Source organism: Salvelinus sp. IW2-2015, linkage group LG13 (genome assembly GCF_002910315.2).
Source record: "Salvelinus sp. IW2-2015 linkage group LG13, ASM291031v2, whole genome shotgun sequence".
In the NCBI taxonomy this organism is placed as follows: domain Eukaryota; kingdom Metazoa; phylum Chordata; class Actinopteri; order Salmoniformes; family Salmonidae; genus Salvelinus; species Salvelinus sp. IW2-2015.
The window spans coordinates 29,498,147-29,518,198 of NC_036853.1; the positions used below are offsets into that span (position 1 = coordinate 29,498,147).

General features: G+C 43.9%; 1 protein-coding gene across 2 annotated transcripts in view; it reads left to right on the plus strand.

Annotated features, from left to right (window-relative positions):
* The window catches only part of arhgap39 (Rho GTPase activating protein 39), a 149,631-nt gene that overhangs the window by 97,328 nt on the left and 32,251 nt on the right, over positions 1-20,052 (plus strand). The window contains exons 3-10 of one of the 2 annotated variants that reach the window (XM_023997955.2): positions 8,843-9,218; positions 9,505-9,774; positions 9,957-10,718; positions 16,747-16,911; positions 17,950-18,135; positions 18,433-18,459; positions 18,737-18,809; positions 19,017-19,157. In XM_023997955.2, the coding sequence (XP_023853723.1) occupies positions 8,843-9,218; positions 9,505-9,774; positions 9,957-10,718; positions 16,747-16,911; positions 17,950-18,135; positions 18,433-18,459; positions 18,737-18,809; positions 19,017-19,157 (2,000 nt within the window). The remainder of the gene's footprint in view (positions 1-8,842; positions 9,219-9,504; positions 9,775-9,956; positions 10,719-16,746; positions 16,912-17,949; positions 18,136-18,432; positions 18,460-18,736; positions 18,810-19,016; positions 19,158-20,052) is intronic. The other variant, XM_023997956.2, reaches the window with a different exon arrangement.

A 20,052-nucleotide genomic window follows, 5' to 3' on the forward strand; every position in this document is an offset into this window, starting at 1 on the left:
ATCCTTCTCTCCTCTCCTCGTCCGAGGATGAGGAGAGCGACAGCCCTTACAGATCTAAAATGAACACCCGCCACCGGCCAAATGCGGGTAGATTTTGGCATTGGCATGTACGATGTCTTTTTCACCTGCCACTTTGGCGGGTGGTCAGGGCTCCACAATGCGAGCATATCACTTGCATTTGTGAATAAAATAGTCAAGTATGATCACATATAGTAATATAAATGCTGCAGTAGTATTTCCGCCGTTTTGTTTCATGGTCTAATTTACTTGAAACAAAAGTCTACTGAAGTGAGTCTTGTCCTGTTTTTTTGGGCTCTTTACATGGTTTTGTTCACAAGCTAGGTTGTTTTTCTGTGTTTGAGTTTCAACAGCTAGGAAAGAGAATACAACACTTCTACTAGTCAGACTCAATCTCACAAACCCTGACTTGAGTCACGCTACCACGGTAACCTCCTGCCCTTAAAGGGTCAGGTTGTCACGGCTCTTGTCGGAATGAGTGGACCAAAGCGCAGCGTGGTAAGTGTTCATGATAAATGTATTACTCAAAACACTCGACCAAAATGACAAAGTGGGAAAACCGAAACAGTCCTGTCAGGTGCAGACACTAAACAGAAAACAACTACCCACAAAACCTAAACGAAAAAGGACAACTTATATATGTTCCCCAATCAGAGACAACGATAGACAGCTGCCTCTGATTGGGAACCACACCAACATAGAAATAAAGAAACTAGAATGCCCACCCTAGTCGCACCCCGACCTAACCAAAATAGAGAATAAAACCTCTCTATGGCCAGGGCGTGACACAGGTCAACATCTGTGATATTTTGGTTAAGACTCAGGACACCAAAAAATGTAGTATCAATATACCACGTTAGTTACTTCTTACTAGTAATACATTTATTGTTTTAGAAACATTACAAAACATGCTCATCCATTTTTTAAATGTTTTGTTGGTGTCATTTTTTCAGTCTGAGTTGGTGGTAGATTTTTTTTATCTACCTGCTGACCAAAAAGTAAATGTTATACCCTGACCACCAAGACAAATCCTGTAGGTTCTCTGTCACTCTCTCTTTTCCCATCTCTCTCTCGTTTTATTTCTCTCTCTATCTTGCTCTTTCTCTCTCTCCTCCCTCCTCCCTCCCTCTCTATTGATTGACCCATTTCTCCTCCTCATTCAGATTTCCTCATTCTCTCACTCACCTTCAGTTTTCCTCTCTCCTCTTCCCCATTCAATTCATCTTGTTCTCTCTCTAACGAGTCTGTCTTTTGCTTATTAGCTGTAATCTGCTGCAGTCTTCTGTGATTGGTGGAAACGCTTGGCCGGGGTCGCAGTGTCCTGTAAATGTGTTCAATGCTCCTGTCCCTGCCAGAGCTGGAAAAAGACACATCTCCACACACACACACACACACACACACACACACACACACACACACACACACACACACACACACACACACACACACACACCAAATTACCAAACATACTTCATGCTTTGCATACCCAATTGCAATACTATTTATGTCGGTATATCCCCTCTATGTCGGCCAGTGTGTGGTCCAGTACAAGTTGTTCTCTAGAGGTTTTTGTGATTCCAGGTCATTAAATAGAGAGACTAGTTTGTCACGGTCACCACCGCCATCCTCCAGATGGATTGTGGTATTGACCTTGAGTCCACAGAAAAAGACAAGGATTCCATTTAGGAACCGTGGAGAGAGAGATGAGGAAAAGATTGAGGGAGGGAAATAAAGGAGTCTGAATTACTGAAATAAAGGATTATCCTTGAGCCATCCTATTCCCTACTATGTCACTGTCTGTTGACTAGTGTGTGTGTTGTGTTGTGTGTGTGTGTGTGTGTGTGTGTGTGTGTGTGTGTGTGTGTGTGTGTGTGTGTGTTCCAGTGCATTGCCAGCACCCTAAATATAAAGCACTCTCTTTATTCAACCACACTTTGAAGGGTGTTGGCACTATCCTCCTCCCTCCCCTCTCAGAAATCACCCAATGTCACATGGATGTTAGTGCATTTGTCTGTCAGATTGTATATGCAAAAACTGTTTGAGTATCATTCACTACCATTAGATGGGGACATCCTGACAGAGAGGTGTTTTGCTGCGGCGGAGTTTGAGTTGAGGCTCAGCGGAGTTGAGTCGATTAGAACCCTAACTTCCTGAAGGTCATGCATATTGATGAACACATCCGTAATGCATGGTATATACTAAGCATATATGTGTGCCTGGTAGTGTGTGTGCTTGCATGGGAGGCCATCTGCAGTGAGGAGTGACAGACTGCAGATGTCACATCAACCTGCCCCGGCCTCACCTGAAAAAACACACACGTGCTGCTGTATATAGCATCATTATTCTTATTTTATTGGGTAACTTTTTTTTTCTTTTTTTTAACTTTATTTAGTAAATATTTTCTTTAAATCTATTTTCTTAAAACTGCATTGTTGGTTAAGGGCTTGTAAGTAAGCATTTCACGGTACCTGTTGTATTCGGTTTGATTTGATTTTGTGTGTGTACATACAGTATGGGAAAGGAAAGGGGATACCTACTCCGTTGCACAACTGAATGCATTCAACCAAAATGTGTCTTCCACATTAAACCAACCCCTCTGAATCAGAGAGCTGCGGGGGGCTGCCTTAATCGACATCCACGTCATCGGTGCCCGGGGAGCAGATGTTGTTCAGGTTTGACTGCCTTGGTCAAGGGCAGAACGGCAGATTTTTTCCCACCTTGCCAGCTCAGGGATTCAAACCAGCGACCTTTCGGTTACTGGCCCAACGCTCTTAACCGCTAGGCTCCCTACCGCCCATGTGTGTCAGATGTCCGTCAAATGATGCTGGCCTTCAATTCCCCTTTGATTTGACTTCAGTATAAGAGTTGGTTGGTGATGGGTTGGTTGATCACATTGATTGATTGTGTTAATTAAATCATTACAGTGGCTAAAGCCATGCCCAGTCAATACACATGAGAACAACAAACCCAGCCAGGTAACCCTCCAGATAGGAGTGGAAGTCACTCACACACACAGTGTCGATAGAAAATGCAATGGGCAACCTGTCATTTTTGTGCTTGCTAAAGGCCTCTTGGTCCCTCAGCAGGAAGATAAGGGAGAGGGGAGAGAATGTGTAAATTGATTTGAAGGTCGATTGTCTATGAATAATTTATGACTGGGGAGAGGAGGAACAATGTTCACTTTGTAGTGGCTTTCTAGAGAGAGAGAGAGAGGTGGAGATTTAAAGAGCTGAAGAGGAGGAGACATGGAAAGAGAAGACAGACAAGGTGACTGGGAGTGACAGAGTGTCCAGGAGGGAGATCAGGAGATGATAGAGGAGAGGTGGAGAGTGTGAGCGAGGAAAAGACAGAGAGAGAAGAGAGGTGGTTGTTTCTAATGGCTTCCTAGCAAAGTATGGTCCAGCCCAACACACACAACAACACTGTAATCTTTAATCCTACCCCTTAACACACACACACACACACACACACACACACACACACACACACACACACACACACACACACACACACACACACACACACACACACACACACACACACACACACACACACACAACACACACACACACACACACACACACTCATACACACACTCATTGGCCACTCCAGTATTCAGCTGTGGCCTTGGGCATCAGAGCATGGAACTATTGAAAACAAGGGTAGCCAATGCTGCAATCAATTTCACACCCTACTCTCTCGCTCTCTGTCTTTATCCTCGCCTCCATCTCTCTTTCTCTGGCTTTTCTCCTCCACTTCCTCCATCTCTCTCTCTCTCTCTCTCTCCTCCTTTCTCCCAAAACTCATCATTTATATTTCTCTCACAGTTTCTCTCTGCTGTTGAATGTTTACTGAAAAACACTCAAGGTGAAAAATGTGTCGATGTGTCCTTGAGGGGCATCTAAGATTTGAAAACCTTCGGGGCTTAGTTCAAAGCCAGTAGGGGGGTCTGGGGGGCATTCTCCCCCTGCCAAAAAAAGAAGGAATTTCAACAGCTAAATGCATGAATTTGGTGCACTTTTAGATATACATTGAGAGATTAGAACATTGAGAGATTAGACACCTTCCCACCTGCCACAGCAGACACTGCCAGTACTCAATTATAGTTCCTACTGTGGTTCTCTCTACTCTGGAACACTCTGTACTCTGGAACACATACATCTACAGTGTATTGCCAAAAACCACTCAACAACTTCAAACATATAGACTCTGACCTGTCCAATGAGCCAAACTGATTTAAAAAATCCCACAGTACCCAAACACCCTCTCTAACACACACACACACACACACACACACACACACACACACACACACACACACACACACACCCACACACTGTGCAGTAATTAGAATCCATAGAGCAGCTTTCAGTGTTAGTATATTGCGTGCTCACCCCTCCTCTGCCTCTCTCCATCGCTTTTGTCTGTGTCATTTGTTGCTGTCTTTCTTGTCTGCCCTCTTCTGTTGCTGTATTTTAGTATTCTGTGTTGCTATCTCTTGTCTACCCTCCTCTCTCGTCCTGCCCTGGTTTTAAAAAGTGTAAAAGTAAACAATTGTTTTACTAGTTAATTCACAGGCTTTTTCCTCCTCACCTGGAAATTCTTCATAAACCATGTTTTACTTTTTCACTGTCTGTATTTCACCTCTTATAATTTGTGCAAATAAATAAAACGAATTAGAATCTATAGAGCATCTTAAAGTAATACAGTCTACTGTGTGCTCATTCCACCTCTGTTCTTCTCCATCTACCCTCTTCTGTCACTTTCTCTGGGTCTTGTCTGTTGCTGTCTGTTTCTTGTCTGTTGCTGTCTCAGGTTCTTGTTTGTTAATGTCTCCTTATCTATCCTTTACTGTTATGGCTTGTTCTATTCTTCTGGTGTCTCTCTCCATCATATCCTATTCTTCTGTTGCTGTCTCTGTGTCTAGTCTGGTGTTTCTCTCCATCATCTACTCTTCTGTTGCTGTCTCTGTGTCTAGTCTGGTGTTTCTCTCCATCATCTACTCTTCTGTTGCTGTCTCTGTGTCTAGTCTGGTGTTTCTCTCCATCTACTCTTCTGTTTCTGTATCTGTGTCTTCTCTTGTGTGTCTTTAGTTTTGCAATCCAAAACAGTTAAGGGGATACTGGGGTAGCGTAATTTGTTTTGGGCCTGTGTCTGGGTCACTTAAATGATCCTCTTCCCTACCAGTTGCCCCTGGCTGCTGCTGTTCTAAGTGCTCTACTGGCCTGTTGTTCTCATCTGTCCTCCTCCCTGGCTCATCTGAAAGGTAGCAAGGTAGAGGTGCAACATGTCATTAGTTAGTTGTAAAGGGCACTTCCTGATTTTGCCTCGTTTTAGGTTTGGTTCATTAATAAATGCTAGCGGCCTGCCTGAATTCAAATGTGAGTTTGTTTCGGGGTGTGGTTTGATGTGGGTGTCTTGTGTGTGTGTTCGCAGGTGGGAAGAGTTAGCCAAATTATTTAGCCAATTAGCTTCAGTCAGCTGGTGTACGACCTGACTTTAGATAGCCTATCTATGGGGCTAGTTAGGGACCTTCAATAAATTACACAATGTAAATGAGACAATATTTTAATGTTGCACACCTTTTATATTTTCTCATTAAATGCTTTCAATATTTGTCTATGAATTTCTACAATTTATATTTGGTTTGAGGTTTTTAAGTCATTGAAATTTGGAGCTATTTGAATTTTAACATATAGTCCCATGTACATTGTGTAATTTACCAATGGTCCCTAAATAGCCCCATATCGATATCCAAAGTCAACCACAAATTTACCACAGGCAATAGGATCAGGTCGCATGCAGCTGCACTCCGAATAGATGATTACTTGTGTAATGCCAGCTGTGGGCATGTGGGCAGGAATTACATAAACCCTACCTTCATTTACGTTGTGATGCAGTCACGACCACAAGCCTCACAAAACTCAGGTTTGGATGAAATATTCTGTTTACACTTTGTAGTCAATTTTGACAGTAGAATAAATGTTTCTGACTCACGTCGATGCCAAACAGTCTGTTTTCTAATTGAGAAGTTGTTTTTTAGGAGAAGTCGCTCTTTAAAGTTACTGACACGACCAGGGCAATTCAACTAAAGAAACATTAAATTGTCCGCATAACATGACAGATAAGTATCTGCATAGCCCCTAGGCTATATGAATATAAAGAGACATGAGCCCCAAAAAATTATCTGTAGAATGGACTAAGTTATAAGACCTCTGTGATTCATTTCATTTTGTGATGTATATATACACATGATATACAGTACGTGGAGAACACAAGTGTAATGAAATGCTTACTTGCAGGTTAACCTTGCAGACAATGCAACAACAATAGAAAAAGTAAGTAAAAAAAAAAGTGAATAAAAAGAGTAATAAATGTAAAAGCTCAATGAAATAAATAATTTCACAAATTTAACGGACAGTTTTTTGACAAATAATTACATATCCTATATGGAAATAACAGACATGAGCCAAGCATGTTTACCTGTAGAATGGAATAGTTTTTAAGACCTCTATGATTCATTTCATTTTGTCAGTTCTACCATTTCAACATTGCTAATTTTAAACATGGTTAAATATCTAGTTGTAGTAAAGTTCAGCTTCAGTCCACAGGGGTGCACTGTGTAACTGTCAGAAGATATGTGCTTGAGTCAGAAAAATGTTCTGTCATCTCTTCGGTCTAGCCAGCCAGTAGCTACCGAAGTGGCTAGCCAGCTACAGAATCAAAACCCATCAAATACACTCGCTGGAAATAAACACTTTTCCTAAAATCATGACTTATATCAACATCCTTAGTTTGCTCTTTCACTAAATATACTGTTAACTAAATCTGACGGATACCCAATAGCTTAAGGATACTGAGCGCTAATGCTAGTTTACTAGCATTTATTAGCTACCACTAATTAGCTAACGTAAACTCACCCCATTCCGTACAAATGTGCGCAACCGCAACATTCATACGAGGCTACAAAGAAAACTAATGGGACTGTAGCGACTGTGTTGACTTCAAAATCGGAGGTGTGAACTACGTTTCTATTCAAACGTTGATCGACGTGGTAATGGCTCTATAGTATTGGAGAAAAGTTGAAAAAACGGACCCTCCGTTACATCGTGAAGTGTCATGTCGTAACGTACAGCACGCATAAAGCAACTATTTCTGTCTTACAATCTCTCTCCACCAGGTGTAGCACTTCTCTCATCGTTTAAAAACAAGAAATGGACAGTGACGGGGGTAAGGGGGGATACCTAGTAATTTTTTGCGTCATCATTGCATGCGATCATCATTCTCAAAGCCGCTGTTTACTTCTTAGATCACTTTAGCACCGCCCTAAAAACCCGATTCAAATTCGACACAAACCTTCAAATAGGTATGTAATGACACATTATATAAACTCTTTATAGTGTTTTATTTACATTTTAGAGGCGATAAGGTGATAAGTTGGACAGATCGAGTGAAAAAAAGCAATTTTCCCACACAACATCTCTCCTTCTCACTATCACGCATTAGTTTCGCTTCCCCACCCGACATTTTTTTAAAGACCCGACAGAGCTCATTGCCTTGTTGAATTATGCCGAAACGGGCAGCGTGGGGGTCATGTAATTGATTCTGTTGGAAAGGGGAGAAATTGTGCTTTACAATGGTATTGACATTACAGTTGATCTGGAAGTATTACGTTTTTGGGGCGCTAAAATAAGGTCAATTGTACGGACCAAGGCGATGTACAAAAGTGAGTGAGTTTACGTTAACTCTGATCCTGCTGCACTTTGACTTCCTGGCTGTTCTGCCCTCTCCACCTCATTCACTGTTGCCTCAACCAACTCAACCTGTTCGTTTGTTTTGCCACTCTTTCGGAAGAAGTTCGGAATAGCCATATTTTCTGCTATGCTGCAGACTCTTGACAGAGTGACGGACGTTTTGCCGAGTGATGACATTGGCATCGAACCGCTGGTGCTGTAGGGTTGGGGGAGAGGTCAAGGGACGTGAGTGGTCCACTGCATTGTGAAATCTCGACCAATCCTAGCAGGCACCGCGTCACTCCAGGGGCTTCTTGCAGTGGCTGCTACTGCCTAGCGCAATATATTGTATTTTTTGTTATATACTGTATAGCGCAAGTGATGTGTGGTTATGGTAACTCATATTAGACCATCAAAAGGTTCAGTGCTGGGTCAAAAACATCCGGGGCTTCAGCACTTAAACCTAAATTGCTCCAGGGGTGCCGTACTACTATAGCTGACCCTGTAAAACAACACATTTCACTGCACCTATCTGGTGAATGTGACAGTAAAACATTGTATTATTATCATATATTGCATTACAACAACCCATAACAATACACTTCAACAATATTTTATTACAATACCACGATTAACTTTCTTGCCAGTCTCCTGAGCAGCAGGTCCAGATGTTGCAGTCATGTCTTCTGTGTGACTGACTGCAGCACCAGTTCACCTGTACAGAGCAGCAGTTTCACACCCTGGTCCCGGATCTGTTTGTGCTGTCCTGCCAACTCCCATGGTCATTGTCACGCCACAGGAGTTGGGGAAGAGAGCACAAGCAGATCTGCGACCAGGCTAGGGAGTTTCACTCCTGTCTCCGACTGTTCTGTTCTGTTCCAACCACTAACTCGTCTATGGAAAAGTTGAAATGCCGTGTTGAACTGCCTCACTGTGTGTGTGTCTGCGTCACGACTTTGTCAGGATTTAGTTTGGACACGACACTCTTTCTCATCAGTCACTTCAGAAACACACCTGACAGCTCCTTGTCGCTCTGTTCCTGCTGCCAGATGGAATAATGAACTTACTCTCTCCCTCGCTCTCTCTCTCAGGACCTCTCCGTTCAGGTGGAACACAGGTACTAAGGAGAGGATGCTGATCAAGGTGACAGACAGAGAACCCAGCTTCCTCTCTCACCAGGGGAATGGTTACTCCCCCTGCGACCCCCCCACCCTCACCCCAGTCCCTGCACCCGGCACTGGCACAGCCTCCCGTACCCGCCGATCCTCTGGAGGTTCCGCCCCCCCTGACGGCGCCCCTGACGGCTCTCCCATCCTCTATGTTGACCGCCACCAGTCGCCCTTCCTAAAACGGACGGAGCTCGGGGGCGGAGGAACAGGGACCCACCGGCGCTCGTCAGCTGACTCACAGCCCTCTTCCCCCCGCTATGCCTATGAATCCCCCCTCTACGAGGAGCCCCCCTCGGAGGTAGGACACTCCAGCAACACAGTTACAGAAACACATTCATAAAACACCTTAAAACAGTTAGCTAGCTTATGTCTTGTGATTTGACTGTGTTCTACCTGCCTTTTCCCTGTATCCGCGTGTATCTGTTCTGTTTCGTCCGGTCTTTTGATTCATTTTAATTGCACTTCGATTTAAATACACAAAGATTTGACTTTACTTGCACTTTTATGTTAATGTACTTTTTAATATAAGTTGCACTTGTCCTTGACTGTAGGACACAAATGTATTGTTATTATTATTATTATAGTACCAGCCCCCGCCCATCTACGAGGAACCTCCCACAGATGGGATGCGCCACCTGGGCTCTGACTCCTCCTCATTGCTGTACGGCACAGGGAAGTCCCCCACCCGGGGAAATCCCTCCTCGGGGACGCCCCTCTACCACTCGCCCAAACAGAGCCACTCCCCCTATGGTCAGCTGGTGTTGACCAGACAGAAGTGTCCAGAGAAGACACAGAGTCTGGAGTACAGCCCTGCAGGGAAGGAGTACGTCAAACAGCTGGTCTATGTGGAACAGGTAGGTAGTCCGAAGGTTAGAGAGATGGACCAGCAACTGGAGTGTTGCTGGTTAAAATCCCATGTCTGACAGGGAAAAGTGTGGTTGGGAGTGTGATGGTAACTGGAGAGTTGCTGGCATCAGTCGGACATTTGTGTACATTGGACAATAAAGTCATCTTCTTCTTCTTCCTCCACCTACAGTCCTCCTCCAGTCCGCGTTTTAAGACGTCCGACCGGCTCCTTCGCTACGGGACCTCCACGGCTACACCCTCCTCCACGGGGGGCTATGGGGGCTCCTACGGGGGATCCTACACCCTCCAACACAGCCAGAGTCTGATCCGGGACCCCCGGCTGCTGCTGGATTACGGGGGCGGGGAGGGGGGCGAAGGAGGGGGCCAGAGGCTGCTCTACGAGGACTCTATGTCCTGGAGCTCCAGTCAGCACCACTCCCTCTCCCTCTCTGGGTCTACAGGAGGAGGGGGCTTCTCGCCCGGTGGCAACCGCAAACGCAAGACCCGGAAGCCCTCCCTGCCTCAGGAGCTGGGAAGTTGTGGAGGAGGGGGTGGTGGGGTGGACCGGGAGGAAGGGCCAATGTCGGGGACCCTGTCGGAGGCGGTGATGAACCAGGCCAGGCTGGCGTGGGAGGCCCAGCAGGTGATGAAGCAGAGGAGCAGTTGGGACTCTGCCCCGGGGGGAGGGGGATCGGCTGGGGGCTGTGCCCAGGGAGGTGTGTCTAAAGACGGGTACGAGAGCGACGGTGCTGTGCCCCTCCCCCTGCCAGGCCCGGTGGTGAGGGCGTTTAGTGAGGACGAGGCGTTGGCACAGAGCGACGGGCACCACGGGCATTACCACTGGAAACGCAGCACCTTCGACAGACTGGGCTTCCCTCGGGCACTACTGGAGAAGAGCCTGTCTGTACAGACCAACCTGGCCTCGCCTGAGCCCTTCTTACACCCCTCACAGGTATACGCAGTACACACACACACACACACACACACACACACACACTGTCTATTAGTGCACTGCCGACTCTAGCATTTCTATTCTATGTCGCCGTAGGTTTGTGTGTGTGTGCGCGCATGCGCACACTTGACTGTGTGGGGCCTCGCTGCAGACTCTAGCTCATCTTCTCTGTAACAGAGACATGCCCTGGCTGCCGTAGGTCCATGAATGTTTCATAATGTGCAGAATCAGATAATTATTTGAAGAGCCAGAGCTCAGATGGATTTATGTAATATCAATACTGCTGCTACTACCACATACCTACCAGGCAAACACACACACACACACACACACACACACACACACACACACACACACACACACACACACACACACACCACACACACACACACACACACACACACACACACACACACACACACACAGCACACACACACATGCAACATGCACCCATATAATACATTGACACACCAGGCCATAAACAAAGACACACAGACCCATGCACATTCTCCAACACCTTTTCGTTGTGCTGCTGAGACAGAGCGACAGCAGGTCTGCTTTAAGGTGTCAAGAGAGATCGGAGCCATGCTAGAGAGGGATGGGAGGCTGTGGGGAACTACAAGCCAGGATTTATTCTGCTTCACATATGCAGCCCTCCCTCCCTCTCTCATCCCTCCAATTATTTTCTCTCTCTCTCTTCTCTCTCTCTCTCTGTCTCTCTCTGTCTCTCTCTGTCTCTCTCGGTCTCTCTCTGTCTCTCTCTGTCTCTCTCTGTCTCTCTCTGTCTCTCTGTCTCTCTCTGTCTCTCTCTGTCTCTCTGTCTCTCTGTCCTCTCTCTGTCTCTCTGTCTCTCTCTGTCTCTCTCTCTCTCTCCATACACCCTTGTTGTAAACACACACACAAACACACACACTCACTTTTTTGCCCTATGACAATAACTTATTTGCATCTTGGTGCAAACTGCTGTCACATAAGAGACATCTGCCCCTATCAAAACCATCGGAGAGAGGGAGAGGAGAGAGTAGTGGGGGGTAGGAGTGAGAGGGGGAATAGGCAGTTGAAGAGGAGGGAGAGGGCGAGAGAGAGAGTAGTGGGGGGTAGGAGTGGAGAGAGGGGAATAGGCAGTTGGAGAGAGGGAGAGACGCAGGGGGTAGTGGAAGATAGCAGGCCTGAAAGTGCTTACAAAGAAAGAAATTGCTCTGAACACAGGATGCAGGACTCAAACTCAGAACAGAGGGAAAGAAAGAAAAACGTTAAACGGGCGAGAGCGATGACTGAAGAAAGAGAGAGAGATGGAAAAAATTATATATATGTAGAGAGAGAGATGGAAAAAATATATATATATGTAGAGAGAGATGGAAAATATATATATATGTAGAGAGAGAGATGGAAAAAAATATATATATGTAGAGAGAGAGATGGAAAAAAATATATATATGTAGAGAGAGAGATGGAAAAAAATATATATATATGTAGAGAGAGAGATGGAAAAAAATTATATATAATGTAGAGAGAGAGAGATGGAAAAAATATATATATATGGAGAGAGGAGAGATGGAAAAATAATATATATGTAGAGAGAGAGATGGAAAAATATATATATATGTAGAGAGAGAGATGGAAAAATATATATATATGTAGAGAGAGATGGAAAAAAATATATATGTAGAGAGAGATGGGAAAAAATATATATATATGTAGAGAGAGATGGAAAAATATATATATATATGTAGAGAGAGAGATGGGAAAAAAATATATATATATGTAGAGAGAGAGATGGAAAAAAAATATATATATATGTAGAGAGAGAGATGGAAAAAATATATATATATGTAGAGAGAGAGATGGAAAAATATATATATAATGTAGAGAGAGAGAGATGGGAAAAATATATATATATGTAGAGAGAGAGATGGAAAAAATATATATATTGTAGAGAGAGAGAGATGGGAAAAAATATATATATATGTAGAGAGAGAGATGAAAAAATATATATATATGCAGAGAGAGAGATGGAAAAAAATATATATGTAGAGAGAGAGATGGAAAAATATATATATATAGAGAGAGATGAATATATACACTGCTCAAAAAATAAAGGAAACACTTAAACAACACAATGTAACTCCAAGTCAATCACACTTCTGTGAAATCAAACTGTCCACTTAGGAAGCAACACTGATTGACAATAAATGTCACATGCTGTTGTGCAAATGGGTTAGACAAAAGGTGGAAATTATAGGCATTTAGCAAGACACCCCCAATAAAGGAGTGGTTCTGCAGGTGGTGACCACAGACCACTTCTCAGTTCCTATGCTTCCTGGCTGATGTTTTGGTCACTTTTGAATGCTGGCGGTGCTTTCACTCTAGTGGTAGCATGAGACGGAGTCTACAACCCACACAAGTGGCTCAGGTAGTGCAGCTCATCCAGGATGGCACATCAATGCGAGCTGTGACAAGAAGGTTTGCTGTGTCTGTCAGCGTAGTGTCCAGAGCATGGAGGCGCTACCAGGAGACAGGCCAGTCATCAGGAGACGTGGAGGAGGCCGTAGGAGGGCAACAACCCAGCAGCAGGACCGCTACTCCGCCTTTGTGCAAGGAGGTGCAGGAGGAGCACTGCCAGAGCCCTGCAAAATGACCTCCAGCAGGACACAAATGTGCATGTGTCTGCTCAAAGTGTCAGAAACAGACTCCATGAGGGTGGTATGAGGGCCGACGTCCACAGGTGGGGGTTGTGCTTACAGCCCAACACCGTGCAGGACGTTTGGCATTTGCCAGAGAACACCAAGATTGGCAAATTCGCCACTGGCGCCCTGTGCTCTTCACAGATGAAAGCAGGTTCACACTGAGCACATGAGCACATGTGACAGACGTGACAGAGTCTGGAGACGCCGTGGAGAACGTTCTGCTGCCTGCAACATCCTCCAGCATGACCGGTTTGGCGGTGGGTCAGTCATGGTGTGGGGTGGCATTTCTTTGGGGGGCCGCACAGCCCTCCATGTGCTCGCCAGAGGTAGCCTGACTGCCATTAGGTACCGAGATGAGATCCTCAGACCCCTTGTGAGACCATATGCTGGTGCGGTTGGCCCTGGGTTCCTCCTAATGCAAGACAATGCTAGACCTCATGTGGCTGGAGTGTGTCAGCAGTTCCTGCAGAGGGGCATTGATGCTATGGACTGGCCCGCCCGTTCCTCAGACCTGAATCCAATTGAGCACATCTGGGACAACATGTCTCGCTCCATCCACCAACGTCACGTTGCACCACAGACTGTCCAGGAGTTGGCGGATGCTTTAGTCCAGGTCTGAGAGGAGATCCCTCAGGAGACCATCCGCCACCTCTCAGGAGCATGCCCAGGCGTTGTAGGGAGGTCATACAGGCACGTGGAGGCCACACACACTACTGAGCCTCATTTTGACTTGTTTTAAGGACATTACATCAAAGTTGGATCAGCCTGTAGTGTGGTTTTCCACTTTAATTTTGAGTGTGACTCCAAATCCAGACCTCCATGGGTTGATAAATTTGATTTACATTGATCTTTTTGTGTGATTTTGTTGTCAGCACATTCAACTATGTAAAGAAAAAAGTATTTAATAAGAATATTTCATTCATTCAGATCTAGGATGTGTTATTTTAGTGTTCCCTTAATTTTTTTGAGCAGTGTATAAAGAGAGAGAGAGATGTAAAAAGAGATCCTAAAAAGTTGACCGGGACAGTTCTAGCAGGGCAGAAATTTTACGAACTGACTTGTTGGGAAGGTGGCATCCTATGACGATGCCACGTTGAAAGTCACTGAGCTCTTGAGTAAGGCCGTTCTACTGCCAACGGTTGTCTATGAAGATTGCATGGCTGCGTGCTCGCTTTTATACAAGTGTCAGCAACGGGTGTGGCTGAAATAGCTGAATCCACTCATTTGAAGGGGTGTCCACATACGAATGTATATATAGTGTATACTGACGCCACACACACACACACTTTCCCACTCAGCACATACGCTACTGCTACTGTCTACTATCTATCACTTTACCCCTACTATATGTAGATACAGTGCCTTCAGAACATATTCACACCTTTTGACTTTTCCCACATTTTGTTGTGTTACAGACGGAATTTAAAATGGATTAAATTGAGCTTTTTTGTCACTGGCCTACACGCAATACCCCATAATGTCAAAGTGGAATTATGTTTTTCAAAACATTTACAAACTATTTAAAAGTGAAAAGCTGAAATGCCTTAAGTTAATAAGTATTCAAGCCTAAATAAGTTCAGGAGTAAAAATTTGGTTAATATGCCACATAATAAGTTGATGGACTCACTCTGTGTGCAATAATAGTGTTTAACCAGATTTTTTAATGACTACCTCATCTCTGTACCCCACACATACACAGATTCAATCACAAAGACCAGGGAGGTTTTCCCAATTCCTTGCAAAAAAGGGCACCTATTGGTAGATGGGTATAAAAACAGACATGGAATATCCCTTTGAGCATGGTGAAGTTATTCATTACACTTTGAATGGTGTATCAATACACCCAGTCACTACAAAGATACATGTGTCCTTCCTAACTCAGTTGCAGAGGAGGAAAGAAACCGCTCAGGAATTTCAACATTTCACCATCACCATGAATGGTATCTTTCAAACAGTTGCAGAGTTTAATGGCTGTGATAGGAGAAAACTGAGGATGGATCAGCAACATAGTAGTTACTCCACAATACTAACCTATTTGACAGAGTGAAAAGAAGGAAGCCTGTACGGAATGAAAATATTCCAAAACATGCATCTTTTTAAACAAGGCACTAAAGTAATACTGCAAAAAAAATTGCAAAGCAATTAACATTTTGTCCTGAATACAAAGTTTTATGTTTGGGGCAAATCCAGTACAACACATTACTGAGTACCACTCTCCATATTTTCACAAATAATGGTGGCTGCATCATGTTATAGGTATGCTTGTAATCTTTAAGGACTGTGTAGTTTTTCAGGATAAAAATAAACAGAATGGAGTTACGGACAGGCAAAAACCTAGAGGAACACCTGGTTCAGTCTGCTTTGCACCAGACACTGGGAGATGAATTCACTTTCAGCAGGACAATAACCTAAAACACAAGGTAAAATCTACACTGGAGTTGCTGACCAAGAAGACGATGGCAAGACCTGAAAATTGTTGTCTAGCAATGATCAACAACCAATTTGACAGAGGTTGAGGAATTCTGAAAATAATAATATGCAAATGTTGCACAATCCAGGTGTGGAAAGCTCTTACAGACTTACCCAGAAAGACTGTAGTAGCTACCAAAGGTGCTTCTGCAGAGTATTGACTCAGGAGTGTGAATACTTATGTTAAATTAGATATTTATGTATTTCATTTTCAATCCATTTGGAAAATGTCTAAAACCATGTTTTCACTTGGTCATTATGGGGTATTGCAGGTGAAGAAAAAAAAAATATTGAATCAGTTTTGAATTCAGGTTGTAACACAACAACATATGGAATGAGTCACGGGGTATGGATACTTACTGAAGGCACTGTCGCTACTTCAGTTACCTCGTACTCCTGCACATCGACTCGGTACTGGTAGTCCCTGTATATAGCCATGTTCATTTTACTCGTTATTGTTATTCACTTTGTATTTATTCCTCGTGTCACTATTTCTATATTTTTATATATATATTTTTTTTAACTCTGCATTGTTGGAAAAGGACCCATACGGAAGCATTTCACTGTTAGTCTAAACCTGTTGTTTACGAAGCATGTGACAAATAAAATTGTATTTCATTTCATTTGATTCTAATTTATGATTATTTGTGTGGTGCCAGATGTGGGCAGGATTTAAACAAACCCAACCTTCATTGTCATTGTGATGCAGTCACACAAAAGTCTCACAAATCTCTGTTTTGGACGACACTGACTTTATGACCAATATTATCCTATTTATACTTTGTAGTCAATTTTCTCTATTAATTATGTTTGTACTAGGGTAAGAAGGCGTTTGAATGAGGAGTATTTCTCTGTCTTTCGCTCTCTCTCAGTCGGAGGATCTTGGAGCCTGTGCTCAGTTCGAGGCAAGTCGTAATGCTCGGAACATGATGCCCAGCGCAAGCTGTGGAGTTTTTCCAGAATTCACCCTGCGGAAGCCGTCCTCAGAGACCGACATCGAGAACTGGGCCTCCAAACACTTCAACAAACACACACAGGTACACGCACACACACACACACACACCCACACACACACACTTCACTTTACAACTAAACACACACTGATACATGACATACACACACAATCATTCTACTTCATAATTTAACATTCACAGGAACAGACAAACACTCTCATGTAAAACCCAGTACTCACTGTCTCACACAAACATATTTATGTAGGGCTGGTCGGTATATCATATTTTACTATATACCGATATTGATGCCCGGATCGGTTAAATTTTTTACTTTACCTTCTATAATGATATTTTAATGTTTGGTTTGTTAAATGTGATATGTGATATGCAACTATGCTAATCGCTAGTCAGATGGCTAGCTAGCTTGTACTAAGAGTCAGAGTCAACATAGCTAGTTAGCTAATACTGCCTGGTACCAGTGCTGATGTAGGACGAAGCTAGCTACATGAAGGAAGAAAACATGTAATGTAACATCTAATTAGGGTCACCTGGAAACACTGACCAACACTTTGGTTTCTACCCTGTCAATAATTCCTCACTGGCTAATTCATGCGTTGTCATGTCAAACAGCAATGCATTATAGGTGCTGCTCACTGTATTCCAACTATAGAATTAGACTATAGAATTCCAACAGTTCACCAATTAACTAGGCCTAGATTGTTTTGGCCGTATCATGCTGCGTGGCACAGTGTGGAAATCATAATTAAAGTGTAGGAAATGCCAAAAATATATGAAAATGCTGAAAAATGATTTTGATTTGGAGTTGGATTGAACAGTATTAATGGAGAAAGCCCCATTGAAATCACGTATAATTGATGTGTTGCCACCCTAGGGTCATGAACTACTCATATTTAGAACATTTATTATTCAAAAACATCAAATACCGTCATACAAATATTGTGATGTAATATTTTGTCCATATCACCCAGCCCTACATTTATAGAAGCTCTAGTATAACTACAGCAAAATATTCACCTATCACTCCTCCCTCTTCCCCTCCCCTTACCTATCCCCCTCCTCTTCCTCTCCCCCTCCTCTCCTCCTCTCCCCCTCCTTTCCCAGGGTCTGTTCCGGCGTAAGGTGTCCATAGCCAACATGCTGGCATGGAGCAGTGAGCCAATCAGGAAGCCCATGATCGTGACGTCAGATCGTGCGGTGAAGAGGGAGGCGGTGGAGATCTTTAAACTAATCCAGACCTACATGGGAGACCGCCGAGCCAAGACTGACCCACTCACTGTCGCCCTGGAGGTCTGCAGACTCCCTGATATCCCTCTGTCATGTCTACATCCCAAACAGCACCCTTTTATCTATATAGTGCACTACTTTTTCAAAAGTAGTGCTTCAAAAGGGAATAGGGTGCCGTTTTGGACTCAGCCCGTGTCTCTCCCTTCGGAAGCCATGTGTCATTTTATGTGCTGTTAAGCTTCAATTTGTCTTCCGTTTCTGATTTGTGCATCAAAATAATAATGATTTCATCCCCCCCTCATCTTCCCTCTTTTTCCCCCTCTCGCCCTCTCTGTCTTTCTCTCTCTTTTTCACGCCAAGACTGGCCCACTGAACATCGCCCTGGAGGTCTGCACAGACCCTTTTATTATCCCTCTCTTCGTTCTCTCCTTATATCTGCTTTTTCATGTCTCTTTGTATCTACCTTCAATGTGTTGCTTCTCACTCCTCTCCTTTTTCACTCTGTTATTTTATGCCTTTATGTCTATTAAGCTAACAGTTTACCTTCGGTTTTGTAATTCTGCACGTCAAGGAAACAAAATGTGACTTTTAATAATTCCCCCCTCCTCTCTGTACTTTCTCTCTTTCTCCCACCCCTCCCTCCCTCCCTCTCCTCTCTCCCCAGGTGGCAGTGCGTGGTTGGAGCAGTCAGGGTCTTCGTGATGAGCTCTACATCCAGCTCTGTCGTCAGACCACAGGTACACACACACACTCACACACACGGTCAGTTTAACACCTGAACACACACAGCTACGTGCACACACTGCATAACACTAACAGTGTGTGAGCTATTGTACACATAATTAACAAAGCGATGAATTCGTTAGACACTGGCTTGATGCGCAGTCTACCTGAAGTCAACCTTTAATCAAATGAACTCTAACCCCATCCACTACTTCTCACAGAGAACTTCCGCTACGATAGTCTGGAGAGGGGCTGGGAGCTCATGGCTGTGTGTCTGGCCTTCTTCCCCCCAACTCCACGCTTCCACTCCTACTTGGAGGGATACATCTACAGACACATGGACCCCCTCAACGATACTAAAGGTGAGAGAGAGTGTGAGGGATGCCTGTGGTTGTGTACATGCGTGTGCGGCGGCTGGCTGACCGTGTGCTGACCGTGTGCGGCGGCTGGCTGACTGAAGGCTATCGCCTTGTAATGGAAAGACAGACAACCTGACATTTGGTCGTGCGTTTGGTCCACAGAACACCTGCTGGGCATCGATGAAGGTGGCAATTTACCATGTTCAATCGTTGGGAAATGAATAGAAAATGACAGACTATTTTTCAGTGGTCAGGGGCGATATAGGATGCTAATTACCTTTTGTGGGCGAGGTCTGTTTCCACAGTCTTCCCAAGCTGTCTGTTATCTTTAATAATAATAATAATAATAATTTGGTTGGTACTAACACTACCGGTCAAAGGTTTTAGAACACCTACTCATTCAAGGGTTTTTCTTTATTTTGACTATTTTCTACATTGTATAATAATAGTGAAGACATCAAAACTATGAAATAACCTATATGGAATCATGTAGTAACCAAAAAAGTGTCAAACAAATCAAAATATATTTTATATTTGAGATTCTTCAAATAGCAACCCTTTGCCTTGATGACAGCTTTGCACACTCTCGGCATTCTCTCAACCAGCTTCATGAGGTAGTCACCTGGAATGCATTTCAATTAACAGGTGTCATACCACAGCAACCGTCACTCACAACACACACCCCGACACCTGGACCACAAACACTACCCTCACACTACATCAAAACACGTAGATTAACATGGTAACGACTACACAGGATTGGTGTAACCACTAGGACAAACAGACTCCCCAACAAACACCATGGTCGAACTGCACAACTACACACACACATACACACACAACAAACACGACACACACACATAGGCACAAACCATTACGACATGTCACATCAAGAGAG